General features: G+C 32.5%; 3 protein-coding genes across 3 annotated transcripts in view; 2 read left to right on the forward strand and 1 right to left on the reverse strand.

Annotated features, from left to right (window-relative positions):
- Window positions 1-17,106, reverse strand: part of LOC134715385 (secretory phospholipase A2 receptor-like) — a 39,802-nt gene extending 22,696 nt beyond the window's left edge. The window contains exons 1-2 of the mRNA XM_063577538.1: window positions 17,030-17,106; window positions 517-680 (exon numbers count right to left, since the gene is read on the reverse strand). Of these exons, the coding sequence (XP_063433608.1) occupies window positions 517-680; window positions 17,030-17,069 (204 nt within the window). The 5' untranslated portion in view covers window positions 17,070-17,106. The remainder of the gene's footprint in view (window positions 1-516; window positions 681-17,029) is intronic.
- Window positions 1,124-2,442, forward strand: LOC134714340 (uncharacterized). Its single transcript, XM_063575578.1, has 3 exons — window positions 1,124-1,301; window positions 1,585-1,715; window positions 2,324-2,442. Exons 1-3 carry the CDS (start codon window positions 1,249-1,251, stop codon window positions 2,440-2,442), a joined length of 303 nt encoding a protein of 100 aa, XP_063431648.1. The 5' UTR covers window positions 1,124-1,248.
- Window positions 2,569-7,024, forward strand: LOC134713980 (uncharacterized). The gene is made up of 7 exons (XM_063575240.1): window positions 2,569-2,760; window positions 3,141-3,365; window positions 3,956-4,062; window positions 5,103-5,205; window positions 5,705-5,828; window positions 6,055-6,144; window positions 6,591-7,024. Exons 1-7 carry the CDS (start codon window positions 2,689-2,691, stop codon window positions 6,944-6,946), a joined length of 1,077 nt encoding a protein of 358 aa, XP_063431310.1. The 5' UTR covers window positions 2,569-2,688; the 3' UTR covers window positions 6,947-7,024.
- Window positions 17,107-19,897: the final 2,791 nt, after the last annotated feature.

The raw sequence follows: 19,897 nt of genomic DNA on the forward strand, positions 1-19,897 counted from the left end.
ATAAGTCATGAAACATATATTTCTGTAACTATGTGATCATTGTCCTCTACAGAAAGAGACACGTTATATGGCCTATTTATTGTTGTTGTTCTGTATGCATTGGTGAATTTAAATGTGTATTTTACTTCCTTAAGATTTATCTTAAATTTTGTACAAGTTAGAACCATTTTTAAGCAATATTTTGTACAGGTTATAACATGTATGAGGTACTTTTGTACATGTTATAACTTGTATTTTTGCATTATACAAGTTATAACATGTACAATATTTTTGTACATGTTATAACCTGTACAAAAACGCAACTTGTACACGACATATATATACCAGTATGCCTATCTATAAAATGTTACAATGGACAATGATGAATTAAATTGTTATTTCAAGAAAACTTTAACATTCGTATTTATCTGTTAATGAACTACATACCCGCTATTTTCATCATTATCTGCATATATTTGAACATTAGAATTGCAAAACGTGCTAATTCTTAAGTTGTCCTATGTCATGCATACATACCTTATCTTGTTTGGAATAGAACTGTAATGACGTTACAGACTGTCCGTATTGTTGACATTCATCTATTGCCTCTTTCCATTTCAGTTTCTGAGTACTAAATAAATAGCACATTCCATTGACTTTTATCCAGTTTCCTACCGGACAATGATCGGCAATAACTGAAACTAAGATTTGTACAGTCATAAGTAGTGCCAAAGAAGGAGGCTAAAATCCCAATTTGATAACTTTCTATTTTGATAAGGGATACGCAAAGTCATACTTTTAATATTTTTTTGTAGAAAATTTATTATTTTTCTTTTTTTTCTTAAAAAAAATAAGCACAAATGCATAGCATTTTATTAAGAAGCCAAATATTTCTTTTCGATTGTGTATGATAACTGATAAATCGTAGCTTTCAATTAAAAAATTGCAAGATAAGTTAAATTTTGCGCTTTATTCATCCATATGTGTCCAGATATAAATACATATTCGCCTCACGGGATCAAAATGTAAAGAGAAAACTCGTGCTGATGCATAGATCATTTATTCAGAGCATACGTAGTGGAAAAAGTTAATGGAAGAAATTGGAAAAGTCCAAGAGACGACGAACAACATCGGAATGTCAACGTTGCGGTCGCAACATTGTGACGTTGTTCAGCTGAGGTGCCTTGACGACGTTCAGTAGAGTTTTCGCTTTAGAAGTAAAGAGAACGCTTATATTGGAACTTTTAAAAAAATCAACTATTTTAAAAGATGGAGAGTATTTCAATTTCAAGACTTGACTTAATCTTGAAGCAGTTTATTAGGTATGTATTTAGTTACCATTAATATGTGGATATTAACTTTATAAGTTTGAATTTTAATATACTATTCTTCAAAGACTTAAGGCGCTAAAAATGAACGTAGTTTGGCATGGTTTTCGAAGTAAAATTTATCAGAGGTTTCAGACAAGATAATAAATGTTTTACTCGAAAATAAAAAAAATATATTTATCATTGACATGATCATATGATATAAACACCAGTTAGTCTTCCGTAACTTTATTTTATTTATTACGAATTAATGATTATAATAAATGTTTTCGTTTAGAATTGACCAGTATAAAGGGTACTGTAGGCTTCTGAAAGAATATGCAATGGAAGCATTTACAGTTGATGGAATGCCAGCACCAATATATGTAGCGAAGAGAATGGCATATTCCCAGGAAGATGACAATTTCGGTATTATTGTTTATCATTGTAATATTACAAATATATTGTTTCGAATCTAATAAGTTAATAATTTTCAGCTTTGTGAGCATATATCTTTGAAATAATTCAAATATAATGAATTCGAAATGTGACCCCCCCCCCCTAAAAAGTATAAGTGATGATAAAATTGAGAATAGAAATGGGGAATGAGTTGAAGAGAGAAAAAAAAAAGACCATAGAACATACAACTGCAGAAGGTCGCCAATAGGTCTTCAATGCAGCGAGAAATTCGCGCACCCTTTAACCTTTATGACTTAAAACCGTCTGTAGTAGTAAAGAAATGGACCGTCTTATGTTTGGAATCTCTTGAATTATATATATTGATTTGTATGCTCATATTTGAATTGGAGATGATTTCTAATCTTTGATTGTGTAAAAAAAACTTTCCACACCGATGTGTGTCCACACTTGTTCAGTTAATTGTATAAAAATAAAGATAAAGAAAACAGAAACAGAACATTGCTATACTTGAATATGTAGACAGCTCTGCAGTCTATATAAAATTATTTAATATCTTTTGTATGGACTGTGGATTATTGATAACTTTTTTATGTATTTTATATATTATTTTTTGACAGGTATGGTTGAAATGAAGGACTTGTTGGTGCCACTTTGTAACACCGCCTATCTTCTTCAATGTCAGACACCAGACAATGCTGTCATGAAAGAAAAAAAAACAGACTTTGACGTTACGTGAGTACATGTATAAGATGAATATACAATCACAAATGGTATATCGTTAACGTATGTGATTGTATATTACTTAATGTTACATATAAGCTAGCTTAAATATTGTAAGAACTTTGTTTCAACAACACATTCAAGAGAAATACAAAGTCGTGAGAAACAGATCGCAAAATATAATTAAAATCACTAAACTATTTCAACCCGCATTTCATTTTCTTTCAGATTTGATTATAGTATTTGTCAAGATGTTATAAAAATGGAGAAAGAAGTGAGTCGTAAAATAAGAAGCCATATCATATGCCTGGAAGGACTCAGGGATTTACAGAAAGTAAGTTATAAGAACTTTACATGTTAAAATAAAATAAAGAAAAGGAAAGGAAAACACAAGACTGCACATAGTACGACAATTATATACATTCGATCATTTATATAAAACATTAAGTGAATTACATTAAAAGTGTTTAATTAAGTTGCCATCATTTAACTTACTCCTTTTCAAAATTAGACTTAAACACGGTATTGAGGAATCTTCATCGGAATTTTTTAAATGTATGATAAAGAGAAATATTGTGGAAAAAAGTCCTCATCAAAACGAGCTTGGAATGAATTTGGGATTTCAATGATCTTAAATATGCATGTAGTTAATATTTGGATAAAACCCTTTATTTCTTAAACTTATGTACAGTATTTACTTTTTATTCTTTCAAGGATTGTTGGTTCTGGGAAAAACGCCTGAAACACAGGAACGATAGAATGGACACTTTCTTGGAGGAAAACACAGATGAAGGACAATATGTTACCAGTAAGAGTCAAAGCAAATATGACAAGCTAGTATTAAAGCAGAGTGAGGTAGCAAAACGTTACAGAGCAATACTGGTTTGCTTCCAAGAAAAAATGGAGGATGAGAAGAAACTCAGGACAGTTATTTTGCAGGTAAAATGTGTTAATTTTGCTGGAAACTATGTCCATCAATTTTCTGTTCACAGATTATTTTACTTTTCTCTATTTTTTAATGACGTTGATGGAAATCCTGTTAATTTTAATAGACAGGTTGACAAAATGAACACAAGACAACGAATTTGGTGTTCCCATTTAAAATTTGTTGGTTCTGCATTTGTAGAAATATTTACCAACTACTTGTAAAAGATGAGAAAATAAAACTTTAGTCACTAGAAACTAATCCAAGTTCAAAGGCAAAAGCAAAATCGTTAGTAAAACTTTTGAAAACATTGACTCGTTTTGACTTAGTGAAGGAACTTTAAGATAAATTCGTCCCTGTTATTCCAATGTCGGTACCAGTATTATTGAAGAGGGGCGGGAGGGAGATAGAGGCCATTGAATACAAATGTCAATAATGAATGGAGCTGCAGCAGACAACACACATTTTGGCCAGAGTAAGGAGCCTTACCAACTGTTTGTCGTAATTCCTTTTGAGTTCGTAAATTACTATCATTTTTTTTAAGTTATATTTATCATTAAAAGTTTGCAAAAAACATATTTTCAAACTTATTATTTTCTTATAGAAAGTGGCTGCCATCCGAGAAAAATTGTCATCTGTCATGAAAGAAAGCTTAATACATGCCTACAGTGATATGATACAGGCTGTATACATGGCAAAGGAACAAGACGGGTATGAACTTTCATTGTTTTTGAAATAATTTCCTCTAGGATAGTATGTGACAGTGGTAGAACACATCTTATATTGATCTATAATTAGCCCTTTCAACGCTACACAAAAAAATAGAAAAATGGCTGCTGCTGCTGCATTTTTTTTAGTTCATTCATTAGAACAGTATTTTCCTTTTCAGACTGCTGTATCTTTTTTATTATATGAGATACAGAGAAAGTTATTGCATGAAAAATTCTCAGGAGAGCATGAACTGTAATGATAGGCATTTTACTGAAATTGTTATCAGGTTACCTCCGTTTTCAGGTAATTAACAGGTAAAAGGTGTAATTTATTACATTTGTGTTGAATTTTGAATAAAAACTACTTTTAGTCTTCATTTATTTTGTTGTTTTATCTGCCATATTGTAAAGAAGACACCAATTGCCCGATTCAGTAGCGTATTGTACCATACATAACGTTTTATTTAATCGTGGCACAAATAAATAGCTCCGTGCTAAAAAATTTCAGTCAACCTCCGTTTTCCCCCCTTTTTCTACGTCTCGTATTGATCGATCAAATCATATTTCCCACACGAATTTAATGTAATAAACACATTGAGATAACAAGAAACCTTTTAACTAATCCTCGTTGTTAGTTTCGCCAAGGAAATGCTGAAATTTTTCCATATTTACAGCTTCGTTTCCGATTTCCGCCATTTGCATTTGTCAAAATATTTGTTTTTATTTTCTTTCATCGCGGCATATGCCGCGAATTATGCCGCGAATAGCAGTGGCGAACGGCGTACGTCATCGCGGCATATGTCGTGTATAGCGTTGAAAGGGTTAGTATGCTAAAATATGTTGTTTTAATAGTTTTTGGATGTATTGCCCAAATGGACAAATGTCTCGACTCGATGATTTCTATGAACAGTTAAAAGTATCAGGTCACTCTACAGTTTTGATTGGCATAAATTTAAAGAGTATGTAATAGAAGCAGTAAGACCTTCAGTTTCATGCGTGGAAATGTAGATGAATTTGATCTGATGCAATGATTTTTTTCAGATTTAACTTGGTTGATCAACAACTAACAGCAGTTAACATTGATGGCATCGTTGAGAAGTTATATGAGATAACATCAGCCACCTACAACACACCAGTACCTGAGGTTTGTATACTTCAAGTACGACCCGAAGTACTTATCTTCACATTATCATTCACACAGATACAAAGTAAATTAAAAAACGTCTGTATTTTTTAGGCGGATGCAAGGGGGGCCGGGGGCCCGACCCTCTCTTTTGTGGGAACAATTGGTTGTCAGATTATATAGGGAATCACTGAAGCATGAATGAACCCCTCCTCCCACGCCCTTTTTACATAAACTTCTCGATCCGCCACTGTTATGATATTTATAGGAGATTAGGTGTATGAGAATTCAAATGAAATTTCTTACATGAAGCACAGACTTTAAATTTGAGATTTATTAACGGGGCCAATTGTAAACAATGACTATTTAGATCGTGTTGTATAGATACACATCAAATTTTTACAAAACTGTAACTGTAAACTAAAATAACTTCTAAACTTATGTAATTTTCTCCAAAAAAAATATCATCATGCAGTTTTCAGATTTTAATGAAAGATAATATGCAAGATTTGTTTTGTAGGATTTTATCCAAGCCACTGGACCCGACGAAAAGTTGGCCGAGATATACTATAAGGAGTGTAATTATGAAGTACTAGGAATGAAGGAGGGGAACTATTTTAGAAAATTAAAGGAGAGTCGTAAAGGTAAATATCCTTTCTTGTATATTTACAATATTTTTGGTTTTGCTTTTATTCATATTTTATTTATATGTTAAATTGTAAGTAACTCTTTCGAACTGTCGTTTCTGAATAACTGCATATGAACATTTCATAGTAGTATATGTTTGGTTTTTTTTCAACAGCTAGATTTCATTTTTACTACAATTTAGATTCATTTACTTTTAATATTTCATTTTAATAACTATTGTAGAAGGCTGTTTCTTCCCCATAAATGGCGGAATTCGAACAAATCCATTTACAAGTGATGAAAAAAACAGAGGAATTATCAACATCAAAACAGGTTTGTTAAGTATTTACTTTTAGGATGGAATGCTCCAACCGTCTGATTTTGAATTATATCCCTAACAAAAACGAATTGTCAAATCAATTTTCAAAATAAACAATAACACAAATTTCCTATTATACTAGTATCTTGACTCTTCATAAAGAAGAATACGCGATTAAAAACCAAAATATTTTTTTAGTCAAAATGCAGAACCAAGAGTTTGGAAACGTAGGTTTTCCTTCTTTTAGATAAATTGCCATATATAAATCATGTAAGATTAAGAAGATTTAGTAAATAAATAAGAAGATGACTGTGTTATATATATATTTTGAAGAAGATGTGGTAGATGAGGAGATGTGGCATGATTGCCAATTAAACAACTCTTATTACTTTATGCTTGTCAGTAAATGAATACATTTTAGTTTGTGGTATGTATCTTATGTTTTATTTTATAACAACAGGTTACCAAGTAAAATTAAAATTAGCTTTAATGGACAGAACCGTTGGGTTTGGTTGGGTTAGACAGAATGCATTCTACAGAAGGAAGACATGGGGGTTTTATTTCCTTACATCAGAAGATGCAACAACAACATCAACAAAAGGTGTGCCATCAGCTTTTCCAACAATTGAAGTAACCGATTGTTTGGACGATTATAGAGGACAGGGAGATAATTCATGTGTTGTACCTCATGACAACAAGCACGAAAACACAGAAAAGAAAGAACAAGAAGATGCAGTTATCGTGCCAATGATCCAGAAAATTGTTGATGAATGCATGCACGAGATTACACTTGAAGAAAAAATATTGGTAGTTTGAATTTGAAAAAAAATCAATTATAAGCCAAACGAATGTTTGAATTGTACATATAACTTTTTAATTTTTAATCTATAAATAAAATTTGGAAAAAAGAACGATTGTGTTACTGTTTATGGTTTAGAGATGTGATACGATTGTTAATGAGACAGCAGTTGAACCAAAGAATCATCCAAAGACCAAAGGACAATGATGTAAACAACAGCAGATAATTAACAATTATTGACTTGAGAGCGCATACCGTAACCGTATACTAGTAAAATAAGCAAAACAAGACCGTACCATCTTCAACAGCGAGCAAAATCATTTCGCTTATATGCCATAAAAGGGCAAAAATGAGAATCTCCTGCAACATGATCTGCATTTCCGAACGAATGATTAGACAAATGTATGATTATAAAAATACATACTAGTAGTGAGCGCACAATGCTGTTTGGACATGCATTTTCCCTTTTTCTTGTTCTTTTAATGTCAAGAGTGTTAAATTAATATTTTTCGAATGAACTTATTTCATGTGTTATCTTATAAACAAAATCTTACAACAACTGTAGCTAGGAGTACAAGGACAGTATTATCAAGTATAAAAAAGATATGGTATGGATGATTTCCAATGACAAAACTCTCCACAAGATACCACTAACAATTATAGGTAACCGTACGGCCTTCAACAATGAACAAAGTCCTTACTGAGTAGTCTGATACAAAAGGCCCCGAAATGGCAATGTAAAACAATTCAATCGAGAAAACTAACGGCCTTATACATATATAAAAATGAACGAAAAACAAATATGTTACACATGTACAACAAACGACGACCACTGAATTACAGACTCCTTACTTGGGACAGGCGACACATACATACACATACGCATGCTTTCGGAGTGTTTAAATAGAGCATGCTTTCGGGGTACATAAAAAGAGCATGCTTTCTTCTTTTTCTTATTCCAGTTTATACTGTTTCACTTCTAACTTCACTTTACAGTATTTCAGTCCATTTGAGATACTATACATACAAATTATGTATGTGCCATTGGGGTAGGATAAAACGGGCGATATCTTTTTGCGTCAAAAAGTAACTCATTTGCGCCACAACATAATTGCGCCGATACTTCTTTTGCGCCACCTTATTTTCAAAACTATAGGTATCATTTGCGCCAATAAAATAATCATCTAATTGCGCCAATTTTATCTATTTTTATTTATTATATATAACAACTCCGGGTGTGGGATAAAGTTGTTTGAAATATTTTGGACAAATTTATAAGAACCATCAGCAAAAAATTCCTCTGAAATTGTACACAGAAATTCTAAATTAGCCTGGCAATGGACACCATTTTTTTAATTGATGCTTTATATCTAATAAGTGAATATTCTTTAATATTTAAACTTAACTTCACTTATTTAATGCGTTCTTTATCTTATCGACACAATCATTTATGTATGCTTTTGTTATTTCCAAAAGTACTGGTATTAAAGAGATAGTAGTAACTGCAATTACGATTATCCCAATATGGCGACGGCAGATATAGGTGAAATCTTTACAGTCATTTTTCTCAAATGTATCATGTTTTTGTCACTAGTTACTCAGCTGCAAGGTTTTTCTAAACCATTACATCATATTTGAATCGTAACGGCGCACTGGAATTGTCTAAGCGCTTTGAAAATTGCCGTTGAAAAATTCGGGATGATAATCGTAACTCTATGGAATTTTTCTTGTTTGATAATCGTAATTTATTTATCGGATAATAGTAACTGAAAAATATTAAATTTGTCTTTCAGCATTTCAATGGTATTGTGTGTATTAAAATGCAAATGTTCAGTTAATTGATGATATTAACTGAAAATAAAAATAAATGAAGAAACTTACAGGTTAATATCTAAAACAAATTTACTTATATATTTCTCGATTTATTGGCATTTTTCTACGAAACCTTCATTTCTTGTCCCAGCCACTTTTAGAAAAAAAATGTGTTTGATCTTTACAAGTAATTTTTTGTGCAGTCAGTACATGGAATTAGATTTTTAAAAAATTAAGCAAAGAAACATACTATTTTGAGAGGGACTAATAAGCTATTGATTCCTGAATGATTCAAAATAACCAAAATGGCATTTCCCTAGACACCCTATTCATCATTCATGCTCAATGTTTGCAAGAGATATAAACATAAGGGTCTTACAAAAGAAATGATGTTTTAATAACGGCAGTTTAATTGTTGACAAAAAAGAGCACATCAAATGGATCAGAGTGATACCGTATTTTTGTTAATGTCCACTTCGAAACTCTTCAAATCTCCTCCAGTATCTGGTTTTAGAATTATAAAACAAAAACAGTGTACAGCTTAGTACGTGATTTGATGAATATAATCATTTTTGTTACTATTGCAATATAGAGTTTGTGGGGAAAAAACCCAAGTAAATTTGTCCACTACAAAACGGTCACCTTCGAAACAAGTATTGGAGATTTTTATTTTAATAATTCTATTCGTGCAAAAAAACAAATAACAAGGGTTAGTTTCATGTAATTTTCAGTATGATATCAACATAGAAATAGGGTTGGTGTCAACTACGAAACTTTTTGTCCAAAACGATCATACGGTTTTGTCCACTTCGACACTCATCAAAATGTCCACTACGTAACATAAGTTGTACGTTCATATGTGAAGTACTGTCTAATATTCATCGATAAAAAATGGTTCTCACATTCAGAAAAAAATGAGATCTTTCTAGTTTATAAAGTAAAACAAACTGGAATGTCTATAGGAAACATCAAAATACAATAAGATGTGCGTTTAAAAGCAGTTTCGTAGTGGACAAATGTCCCCGACGAAACTGTTCATACATTATGAAAATGATATCATTTCAAAGAGTATTTAAGATTACACTTTTTATTTACAAACAGGTCTACAAGAGAGGTATTCAAAATAACTCTAAAAATAAAAATTTCGACAAGTTGATTTTTCTTTTTTCATTTTTTTAGGTCTGAAATTCACACTTTTACTGAAAAATGCCCTTTTAACAGACAAAACTATGCATAACCTTTAAATATATACATGTACCTGTTCAAGATATTGACAATGAAGCAGCTGTCGGATCAGGTATTGTGGTAAGTAGATATTCTAATTGTTTTCAAAGTTTCAATGTTATGTGCGCGTTTAAGGTGGGTTTTTTTGGGAGAAAATGGAGGGGATTAGCAATATCCCATATCCCCCAAGTGCAAAACTGTTGTTCTCTCGTCAATATGCCCAGGGGCGTAGCAAGATATTCAGCCAACTGTAGGCACCAATCGGCAGGGGGTCTGGGGGCCGCTCAAGGCCCCCATTAGGTCCAGGGTAGAGCCCTGGTAGGGGGTTCAGGGGGGGACGGTTTTCAGCATTTTAGCTGCATAATTTTATGTACAAATGTACTGGTTATTTGTTCATGATAACTATAATAAACATGATGAAAAGTTCGAAGAATTATGAGTAATCTGACTAGTGAATTAGATAACGCAGTACAATCGGAATTATGGAGAGAGAAAAAAATACAATATGAACTTGCCCAGCGTAGATCAGCGTATCTCTTTAATTAAGCAGTACACCCTGTTTGGTATTTTCATATCTAATCTGTTCTGATTGATATATATACGTATAACTTAATTAATAGTAAATATTGTGACGATCCTTCATTAAAAAAAATAGGCACCCACATAAACACTGATAATACTATATAATAAAACTATCCTTTTCGGCTTGACAAAAAACATCATTTTTTTTTTATTCTTAAACCTTCACCCTAGCCACACAAACACATACACACAGTTATATTCTGTTCATACCATCGTTACAAAATTCAAGAAATTCGTATTTCTTTATATTCTCTACTGTAAAATCCCTACCTACGGGGCGCCGAATGGCACTCTTGTGGTTTTGTAATCGAAATTCAATTTTGTACGGACAAAAGTGACTTTTGTTCAACAAAAATGAGTTCAGTTTAACAAAATTTGTATCATACTACAAATTTAAAATTTTGTCATACAAAATTATCTATCAGTGGACAAAAGTCACTTTTGTCATGACAAAATTCATTTTTGTTACACGTACTTCACTTTTGTTACCTAATTTGAAAATTTGGCGACAAAACTCAATTTTGTATTCAAATTAGTTTAGTTTGGATTCTGTGAACTAATTTGCATACAAAATCGACTTTTGTTACACAAAATTGACTTTTGTGAGACAAAATTGACCAATGTTAGACAAAATTGACTTTTGTCTCAACAAAATTGACAAAATTGACAAAATTGAATTTTGTCTCAACAAAATTGACAAAATTGAATTTTGTCTCAACAAAATTGACTTTTGTCTCAACAAAATTGACAAAATTGAATTTTGTCTCAACAAAATTGACAAAATTGAATTTTGTCTCAACAAAATTGACAAAATTGAATTTTGTCTCAACAAAATTGACAAAATTGAATTTTGTCTCAACTAAATTGATTTTTGTCTCACGAAAGTCAATTTTGTCTCACGAAAGTCAACTTTGTCTCATAAAAGTCAATTTTGTTGTTACAAAATTGAATTTTGTCATCACAAAAATGAATTTTGTCGTCACAAAATTAACTTTTGTCTCAACAATATTGACTTTTGTCTCCACAAAATTGACTTTTGTCTCAACAAAATTGACTTTTGTCTCAACAAAATTGACAAAATTGACTTTTGTCTCAACAAAATTAACAAAATTGACTTTTGTCTCAACAAAATTGACAAAATTGACTTTTTTCTCAACAAAATTGACAAAATTGATTTTTGTCTCAACAAAGTGAACAAAATTGATTTTTGTCTCAACAAAATTGACAAAATTGACTTTTGTCTCAACAAAATTAACAAAATTGACTTTTGTCTCACAAAAGTCAATTTTGTCTCACAAAAGTCAATTTTGTCTCACTAAAGTTAATTTTGTCTCACAAAATTGAATCTTATCTCACACAATTGACTTTTGTGATTTAATTTCCATATCAGGTAACAAAAGTCAATTTTGTATGCAAATATGTTTATATTTGCATACCTTTTAGACAAAATTGACTTTTGTCATGACAAATATGAATTTTGTCTACAAAAATGAATTTTGTCTACAAAAATGAATTTTGTCATGACAAACATGAATTTTGTTTACACAAATGAATTTTGTCATCACAAAATTGAAGTTCTCATAAAACAAATCTGTAGCACATAGTTTTGTAAGACAAAAATTAGTTTGTTATGACAGAATTGAATTTTGTACAAAACCACAAGAGTCCCATTCGGCACCCCGTACTACCTGAAAATCACAGACTGAGAAAAAATCTTTTGTTTGAAAAAAAAGAGAGTGGTGAAGGTAACTCTTCTTTCTTGTATATTTACAATAATTTTGGTTTTGGTTTTATTCATTTTTAATGTATATTCTAAATTGTAAGTAACTGTTAATAAAGAAAATAATTAATTTCTCCAAATATTTCGAACTGTCGTTTAAGTGTAAATACATATGGAATGTACATAATAGTATAATATGTTAGTTGTTATATTAACAGATAAATACAGCTAGATTAATAGAACAAAGATATTCAAGCTGTTCAAAGAGAGTAAACATTGTAACTACAATTTAGTTTCCTCTATTTAATATTTCATTTTAGTTGTTATTTTAGAAGGCTGTTTCTTCCCCATAAATGGTGGAATTCGAACAAATTCAGTTACATGTTCTTTAGAAGGAAGACTTGGGGTTTTTATTTCCTGGCATCAGAAGATGCAACAACAACATCAACAAAAGGTGTGACATCAGTATCATCCCTCAAAGCTAATCCAACAATTGAAGTAGCCGATTGTTCTGACGATTTCAGACGGAACAGGGGGATAATCCATGTGTTATAGCTCAGGAAAACAAGCACGAAAACACAGAAACGAAAGAACTAGAAGATGAAGTTGTAGTGCCTATGATCCAGAAAATTATTCACGAATGTATTCACGCGATTAGACTCGAAGAAAACATACTGGTAGTTTGAATTGAAAAAAACCCAATTATAAGCCAAATGAATGTTTGAATTGTACATATAAGTTTTTGATTTTAATCAATCTAATAAAATTTTGTTACTGTTTTTTGGAATCTTAGAATAAGGAGATGTGATACGATTGTCAGTGAGACAGCAGTTGAACCAAAGAATCAACCAAAGACCAAAGAACAATGATGTAAACAACAACAGATCATTGTACGCTTCCAACAAAAAAGAAAAACACATACCGTATACTAGTAGTAGTATAGTAAGCTAAACAAAACCGTACCATCTTCAACAGCGAGCAAAATCATTCCGCATAGTATGTAATGAAAGGGCAAAAATAAGAATCTCCTGCAACATGATCTGCATTTCCGAACGAAAGATTAGAAAAATGTATGATTACTTAAAGACAAATTGATTGCACATGCTGTTTGGGCATAACCCCTCCGTTTTTCTTGTTCTTTTAGTGTCAACATTGTTAATATTTCTCGAATGAAATTATTTCAAGTGTTCTTCGGGGGTATAGAACACCTAAGAAAAGATAATTCTTATTCAGGGTCTGATTCATTGCTACGTTTTTAAAAGCTTTTAAAAGTTCATGATCAGAATGTTTACATTATTGCTAAGAGCAGCTGTACTATTGTAAATCATTTAATCTTTTAATAATCCATTTAAAGTTACGCATTTTCCAAAAAGACATAATAGGGAAATTTCAGAAGAAAACCAGGACGTTAAAAAAGGAGGGAAACAGAAAGGAAAAAAAAATACTCTCCAACACGTGTGGTTTCATGCCAATCGGTCTATTGAAGATTCCAGTATAAACTATTAAAGCTTATGACACTGGGATCTCTTTGGAAATCTTGTATTAAGAACACAGTGGTGTGTCTTATGGTATGCAGATATTTCAATAATCACCGAAAGGAAAAAAAGACAATGTTCAGAATGTACAATGTAGTTGCAAACGGAAGTTATCAATAAATATTTTATTGTCGCGCTTAATTTGACAGCACCATATGGGGGGGGGGGTCTGAACTCTGTAGTTTTTAGTATTAACCATAATTATTTTTTTTACTTCGTAGTTTGTACAATATCCCAGAACTTGGGTAGACAACGGGAAAACGAAGCCAGAAGGAAACTTCACCCCCTTTACATTGGGGGCTCGTCCGAGGGACATTTCAGGAAAATATTTTATACAAACATTTTGTTTACACTTGCAAAAACTTCCATAATATTATGGTTGGAATTAAATGGATTTTTGAATCCCTAATAAGGCAAACTCAGCCGGACAGTTTATTGTCTATATTCTTGTCATTTCTTACATTGCAGCCGTTCCTGTAAGGATCAGTACGGAATTAAATATTGTTTCATACAATAAAATGGATGAATATCAGAGGGGGGTAGGACCTTTATCGGAACTCCTGGATCGGGTGTTTTTAAGCTCGGGATTTCGGGATTGACCCTTTCGGGATCCGGGAATTCTTTTTTCGAATTTCGGGACCTCGGGATTTCGTGTTTTTGTTCACATTCCCGGTATCACACGTTATGTGCATTTCAAAGGAAAACAAACACCACACGTGTTTTGAGATGAACAAAGAAAATTCACTAATTTAAGTGTATTGATCTGTATTTGATCGTCATCAAAAGCAAAATACATTTTTGCTAAATTCAGGAAGTCGGCGACGCATATTTACGCCATGTTTACAAAATGACGTCATATTTAAGACGTCAGAGCACATGACATGGAATAATAATTGGAAGTAACCCTTTCAATTAAATGTCATAATATTAAAACACTGTTTTGCTGATTTTAACTGTTACCATTTTGGATTGTTGAAGTAAGTTTTGTACTTGTATTCTGTTCGTTTTGTTAGTTTTGTCTGTTATTCCTGTCTTTAAATATTGTGGATTTAAAAACCATATATATATACTGTGCTTGTTTCTCAAAAGAAAGGGGTACGGTTTCTCATGTTTTCAGTCGTTGTTGTTCGCGGAATTGTGGTCATGGATATACATTTAATACATTTTATACTGGAAATTTGTTCGGTTTATTTATATTCAGTTTAATTGCAAATAATTCTGTTTGTGGAGAGATACTTCATTTTCAGTTTTTAGCTAATTATAAATGCCTTCAGAGGTAGAAATTGTGGAGTTAGTGGAGTAAGCCAGTATTTAGGATAAATGTATGACAATTTTTTATGATACACCTGGAATAGGGTAGTCTTGTGACTAGAATAAAAATATAATAGAAGAACGGGCGTACACTCATTATCTTAGCTGTTGCTGGAAGCCTCTTTCGGTGGTGTATACCACGGGGGGGGGGGGGGGGGGGAGGGGGGGGGGGGGGTTAATAACTGTATATTGATTTGGGGTATGATGTACACACCAATATAACAATCCATGCGTATATATAATGATAAAATATACATGCACCAAACGATGTCAATTCATATATAAAATCTTAAGGGTAGCTGGTATATTTATGAATTATGAGTGATGATGAGTTAGTGCTTAATAAGCATGGGTCATATTTGAAATATTGTATATAAGTATAGGTCATTTTTTCTTAAATATTTATATAACTATAGGTACTGAATTTCAGTGAATGTTATATTAAAATTGGTACGTTTTTTAGGCAAAAATGGCACACCCCTACCAAAAAAATATCGAAGTTACAACCCCCCCCCCCCCCCCCCCCCCCCCCCCGTGGTGTATACAGAGAGGCAATTTTGGAAATACCTTAGGTGCTTGAGAATAGCGCGAGAATAAGTATTATATGTTGAGTATACATTTTTATTGTAAACCTTAATTGTTTCACCTTAGGTATGCTGTCTGCATCGATATTGTTTGGGGACAGTTGGAATACGAGAATAGGTACATGTATTATACATTGTATGTTGCGTATACATTTTATTGTAAACCTTAATTGATTCGCCTTAGGTATGCTGTCTGCATGGTTAAGTCCGGTTAATGATATTGTTTGGGGACTACTGGAATACAAGGAATAATTTAGTATACAGTCCCAATTGTTTTATATGACTTTCTAATTTTTGAAAATATTTGTCAGTTTGTATGTGTTCCAGTATAGCCATGTGTTTTTAAATGGTTGTAGTAATACCATGGGCTATATGCTTTCGGTGACCTATTAACTAACATATTGGGGCACCTGCTCAAGTGGTGCAGTGCTTGTGTATATAGACTCTTGGTGAGTCAGGTTTTTTAAGAAGAATGTGCATGCTTCTTAATTTATTCCAGTGTCTGACAGAATATGGGAGATAAAACTGAAATTGTTTCAGTGCTGGTCACAATGAGGGAACATTGGATTTTATATTGGTTTTTTTTGCTGATAGGTTTACTGTAACTGACTTTACCACATTATGGAATTGATTTATTAAAGTTGGGGAACCCTTACTTGGATTACTTTACAGATTTAGAAGATCTACTTGACGACTATATACTAGTATTACAATATTTACCTACCTGAAACCTTGGACTATATGTGGCCTGGATGCTCCGCTCGAACTTTTATAATTGGATTCCTTACATACGTATTTGTGACTTTTGATAATTTTACCGTTACAGTTTAAAGGACAGTGAGTTGAATTTACATCATGTAATTAAATTCAATGCTAAAGTTCTTAGTTTTGGTGCAGATTTTTATATATGACAGTCAAAGTAAATTTTTTGTTGTTTTTTCTAATACCTGTACCGTTGTAACTTATGTACATGACGTCATAGAAAAATACTTTTAAAATAAAATTAATCTGTAAGAGACTAGTATAAGACACTATACTGATAGGATATTCAGTATAATAACTTTGATTTTCAATATTTGATAGTGCATCTTTCAAAGCGGCGATCGACCAGCAACATTTAAATTTATATTTCATATACCTACAAATATATATACATACGTACGGTGTCATATAGCTGAAAATTTCTATGTCATTTTGTGTCTTGTAAAGAGCTGTCTATGGCAATCATACCACATCTTTTTTTTTTAACTAGAGTGAATACATTTTTTTTTAAGGAAAACGAAAAACGATGTACCTGATTTGTCTTTTAAATAAAGGCTTTTGTAAACTTACCGGAAATAAATAAAACAGTAAAAATTTGAATCCACTCCATTTAACTTAAATATATACCTCCAAAAAGATAACACTTTAGTACATGTACTTTGATCTGATAGATATCATTTAATATCTCATGTGAAAATTAATTGAATATCGTGTTTAAAAAAGGTGATCAGTTTAAGTTATCTCAACATAATTGTTTGTAGTATGCTATTTATATATATATATAATACTATAAAGGATGAGTACGTGTTTCGTCAGGAGATTGCTTTCGGAGTTCTTGAATAGAGCAAAAAGTAAAAACACAAAAATACTGAACTCCGAGGAAAATTCAAAAAGGAAAGTCCCAAATCAAATGTCAAAATCAAAAATTCAAACACATCAAACGAATGGATAACAACTGTCATATTCATGACTTGGTACAGGCATTTTCTTATGTAGAAAATGGTGGATTGAACCTGGTTTTATAGTTAGCTGAACCTCTCACTTGTATGCAGTCGCGTCAAATTCCATTACATTGTCTTCGCAAGTCATTCAGGGGCCAGCTGACGGGCGCCTCCGGGTGCGGGAGTTTCTCGCTGCATTGAAGACCCATTGGTGGCCTTTGTTTGCTCTATGGTTGGGTTGTTGTCTCTTTGACGCATTCCCCATTTCCCTTCTCAATGTTATTCTTCATTTCTACTTTTTTCTTATTTGAGTTTATCTAAATTTTTATTTTTATTGTCATTTACAAGTCTCACTTAACAGGATTTCAGTCCATTTGAGATAATATGTATACATACAAATTATATATAGGCCATTGGGATAGGATAAAACATGCACTCTGGCCATGTACACCACTTTTTTTTTATTGGTGTTTTATATTTAATAAGTAAATATTCTTTAATATTTAAACTTACATCCCTTATTTAATGCGTTCTTTATCTTTATCACGATGTTCTGTACTAAGTCAGGAATATAGCCATTGTTACAGTTCGTTTCTGTGTGTTACATTTTAACGTTGTGTTTCCCTTGTTTCGTTTGTTTTCGCTTGTGTTTGAGTGTGAATTCACATTACTATACGACGTGTCACGGTACTTTTCTATCCCAAATTTCGTGTATTTGGTTTTGATGTTATATTTGTTATTCTCATCGGATTTTGTCTAAATTGAATGCTTAGTCCGTTTCTGTGAGTGTTAAATTTTTATGTTGTGTCGTTCACCTCTTATATTTAATGCGTTTCCCTCTGGCAATAGACCATGACTGAGGTACATGGCTAAACATTCTCCATGTAAATGAGATGTGCCAATGTTAATACAACTGCAAATATCATCGACTTACATGAGCTATATAATCTTCATGGAAACGATACTTATTAATGCCTATTAGTTTGTATACCAAATATCATTGACCTATAACAAATTAAAGCAGTTCATCTTTAAAAAATCTCATCACAAACTAAGCAAAAGTTCCGAAGTCATAAGTCATTAGACCATGACTGAGGGACAGGGTCAAATTATCGCCATCGAAATGAGATGTGCCTAGTCTAATACAGCCGTAAACTGAATAATATTGACCTACCACTCGTGGTTTACCACTAACTAGACCTAATCACAAAGTAATGTACTGTAATGCCGCCGAAAACAGCATACATATGTCTCGCGAGACAAATACAGACCAAAACACAAAACTTGAACACAGTCACTGAACCGTGAAAAGGAGGTCAAGGTCAAATTAAACTCTCAAGAACATCATGAAATATTACCATACACCAAATATAGTAGACGCATTGCATATAATAATAGGAAAACAAATACCAACTCAAAAACTTAACTTTGACCATTAGACCCGATAAATGAGGTCAAAGTCAGATGACACCTGCCAGTTGGATATGTACACCTTACCTTTATTCCAAACACCAAATATAATAGACTTATAATAATTGCATACAGTATAGGAAAAACAAACCAAAGCACAAACACAGGGTCATGGCATAATAATCAGCTCGTTGATTGTGGCCATTATCAGGCAGAAGCAGAAGAACTGAAATGTAACCACTGAAACATGAAAATGAGGTCAAGGTTGGATGACACCTACAAGTATGACATGTAGAACTTACAATCCTTCCATAAACCAAATATACTAGACCTATTGCTTATAGTTTCTGAGATATGGACTTGACCACCAAAACTTAACCTTGTTTACTGATCCTTGAAATGGGTTTAAGGTCAAGTGAAAATTAGCTGTCCGGCATGAAGACCTTGCAAGGTTCGCACATACCAAATATAGCTATCGTATTAAAGATTTACGGAGTCTCGGATCCGACTGTTGACACCGACCCTAACAGGTAAAATGAAGGGGTCATCTCAAAATAGAAAAAAAAGTACTAAATAATTATTTTTTCGAGAACAATTTAACAAGATTTGACACAAAGATTTAATTATTCAAATACGTTTTGTCTTCTGTTAACAAATCAGGCAGAAGTCTCCACAATCAGTTTTTGTCTTGGGTGCCTCCACGAAGTACCCATCACTTTATAATTTTTAAGGTCACCAATGGCATTCTATATTCTGCAATAACTCTGTTAAATTTTCTACTCTTGCGTTTCTGGTCATCTGGTTTTCTAGTAATTTAAGAAATGGCGTAATGACGGGATTGCGATAAGAATATCGGTATATAAATTTTATCTCCCCAAAACACACATTTTTCTGGAAAATTTAGCAAGTGCATTGGCTTAAATTTGGTTGCCTTAAAATCCGTTTTCAATGTAGCAAAAGCTTTCACTACAAAAACTGCTGTCTGACATCATCCGGGAAACCGTGGATGCATGACCTGTTGGATTCAGCGGAAGAGTGAGAAGAAGCCCGAGTTAAAGCAGAAATAGAAGCGCCAAATGCGGTCGCC

The sequence above is a fragment of the Mytilus trossulus genome, chromosome 4, assembly GCF_036588685.1.
Source record: "Mytilus trossulus isolate FHL-02 chromosome 4, PNRI_Mtr1.1.1.hap1, whole genome shotgun sequence".
Lineage (NCBI taxonomy): Eukaryota > Metazoa > Mollusca > Bivalvia > Mytilida > Mytilidae > Mytilus > Mytilus trossulus.

Bases quoted from the DNA above. Each gene is read 5' to 3' on its own strand.
- LOC134713980 (XM_063575240.1), top strand. From the start codon at position 2,689: ATGGAGAAAGAAGTGAGTCGTAAAATAAGAAGCCATATCATATGCCTG. The intron at 5,829-6,054 runs GTAAATATCCTT...TAACTATTGTAG, and splicing joins ATTAAAGGAGAGTCGTAAAG to AAGGCTGTTTCTTCCCCATA. The intron at 6,145-6,590 runs GTTTGTTAAGTA...TTATAACAACAG, and splicing joins AATTATCAACATCAAAACAG to GTTACCAAGTAAAATTAAAA.
- LOC134714340 (XM_063575578.1), top strand. From the start codon at position 1,249: ATGGAGAGTATTTCAATTTCAAGACTTGACTTAATCTTGAAGCAGTTT. The intron at 1,302-1,584 runs GTATGTATTTAG...GTTTTCGTTTAG, and splicing joins ATCTTGAAGCAGTTTATTAG to AATTGACCAGTATAAAGGGT. The intron at 1,716-2,323 runs GTATTATTGTTT...ATTTTTTGACAG, and splicing joins CCAGGAAGATGACAATTTCG to GTATGGTTGAAATGAAGGAC.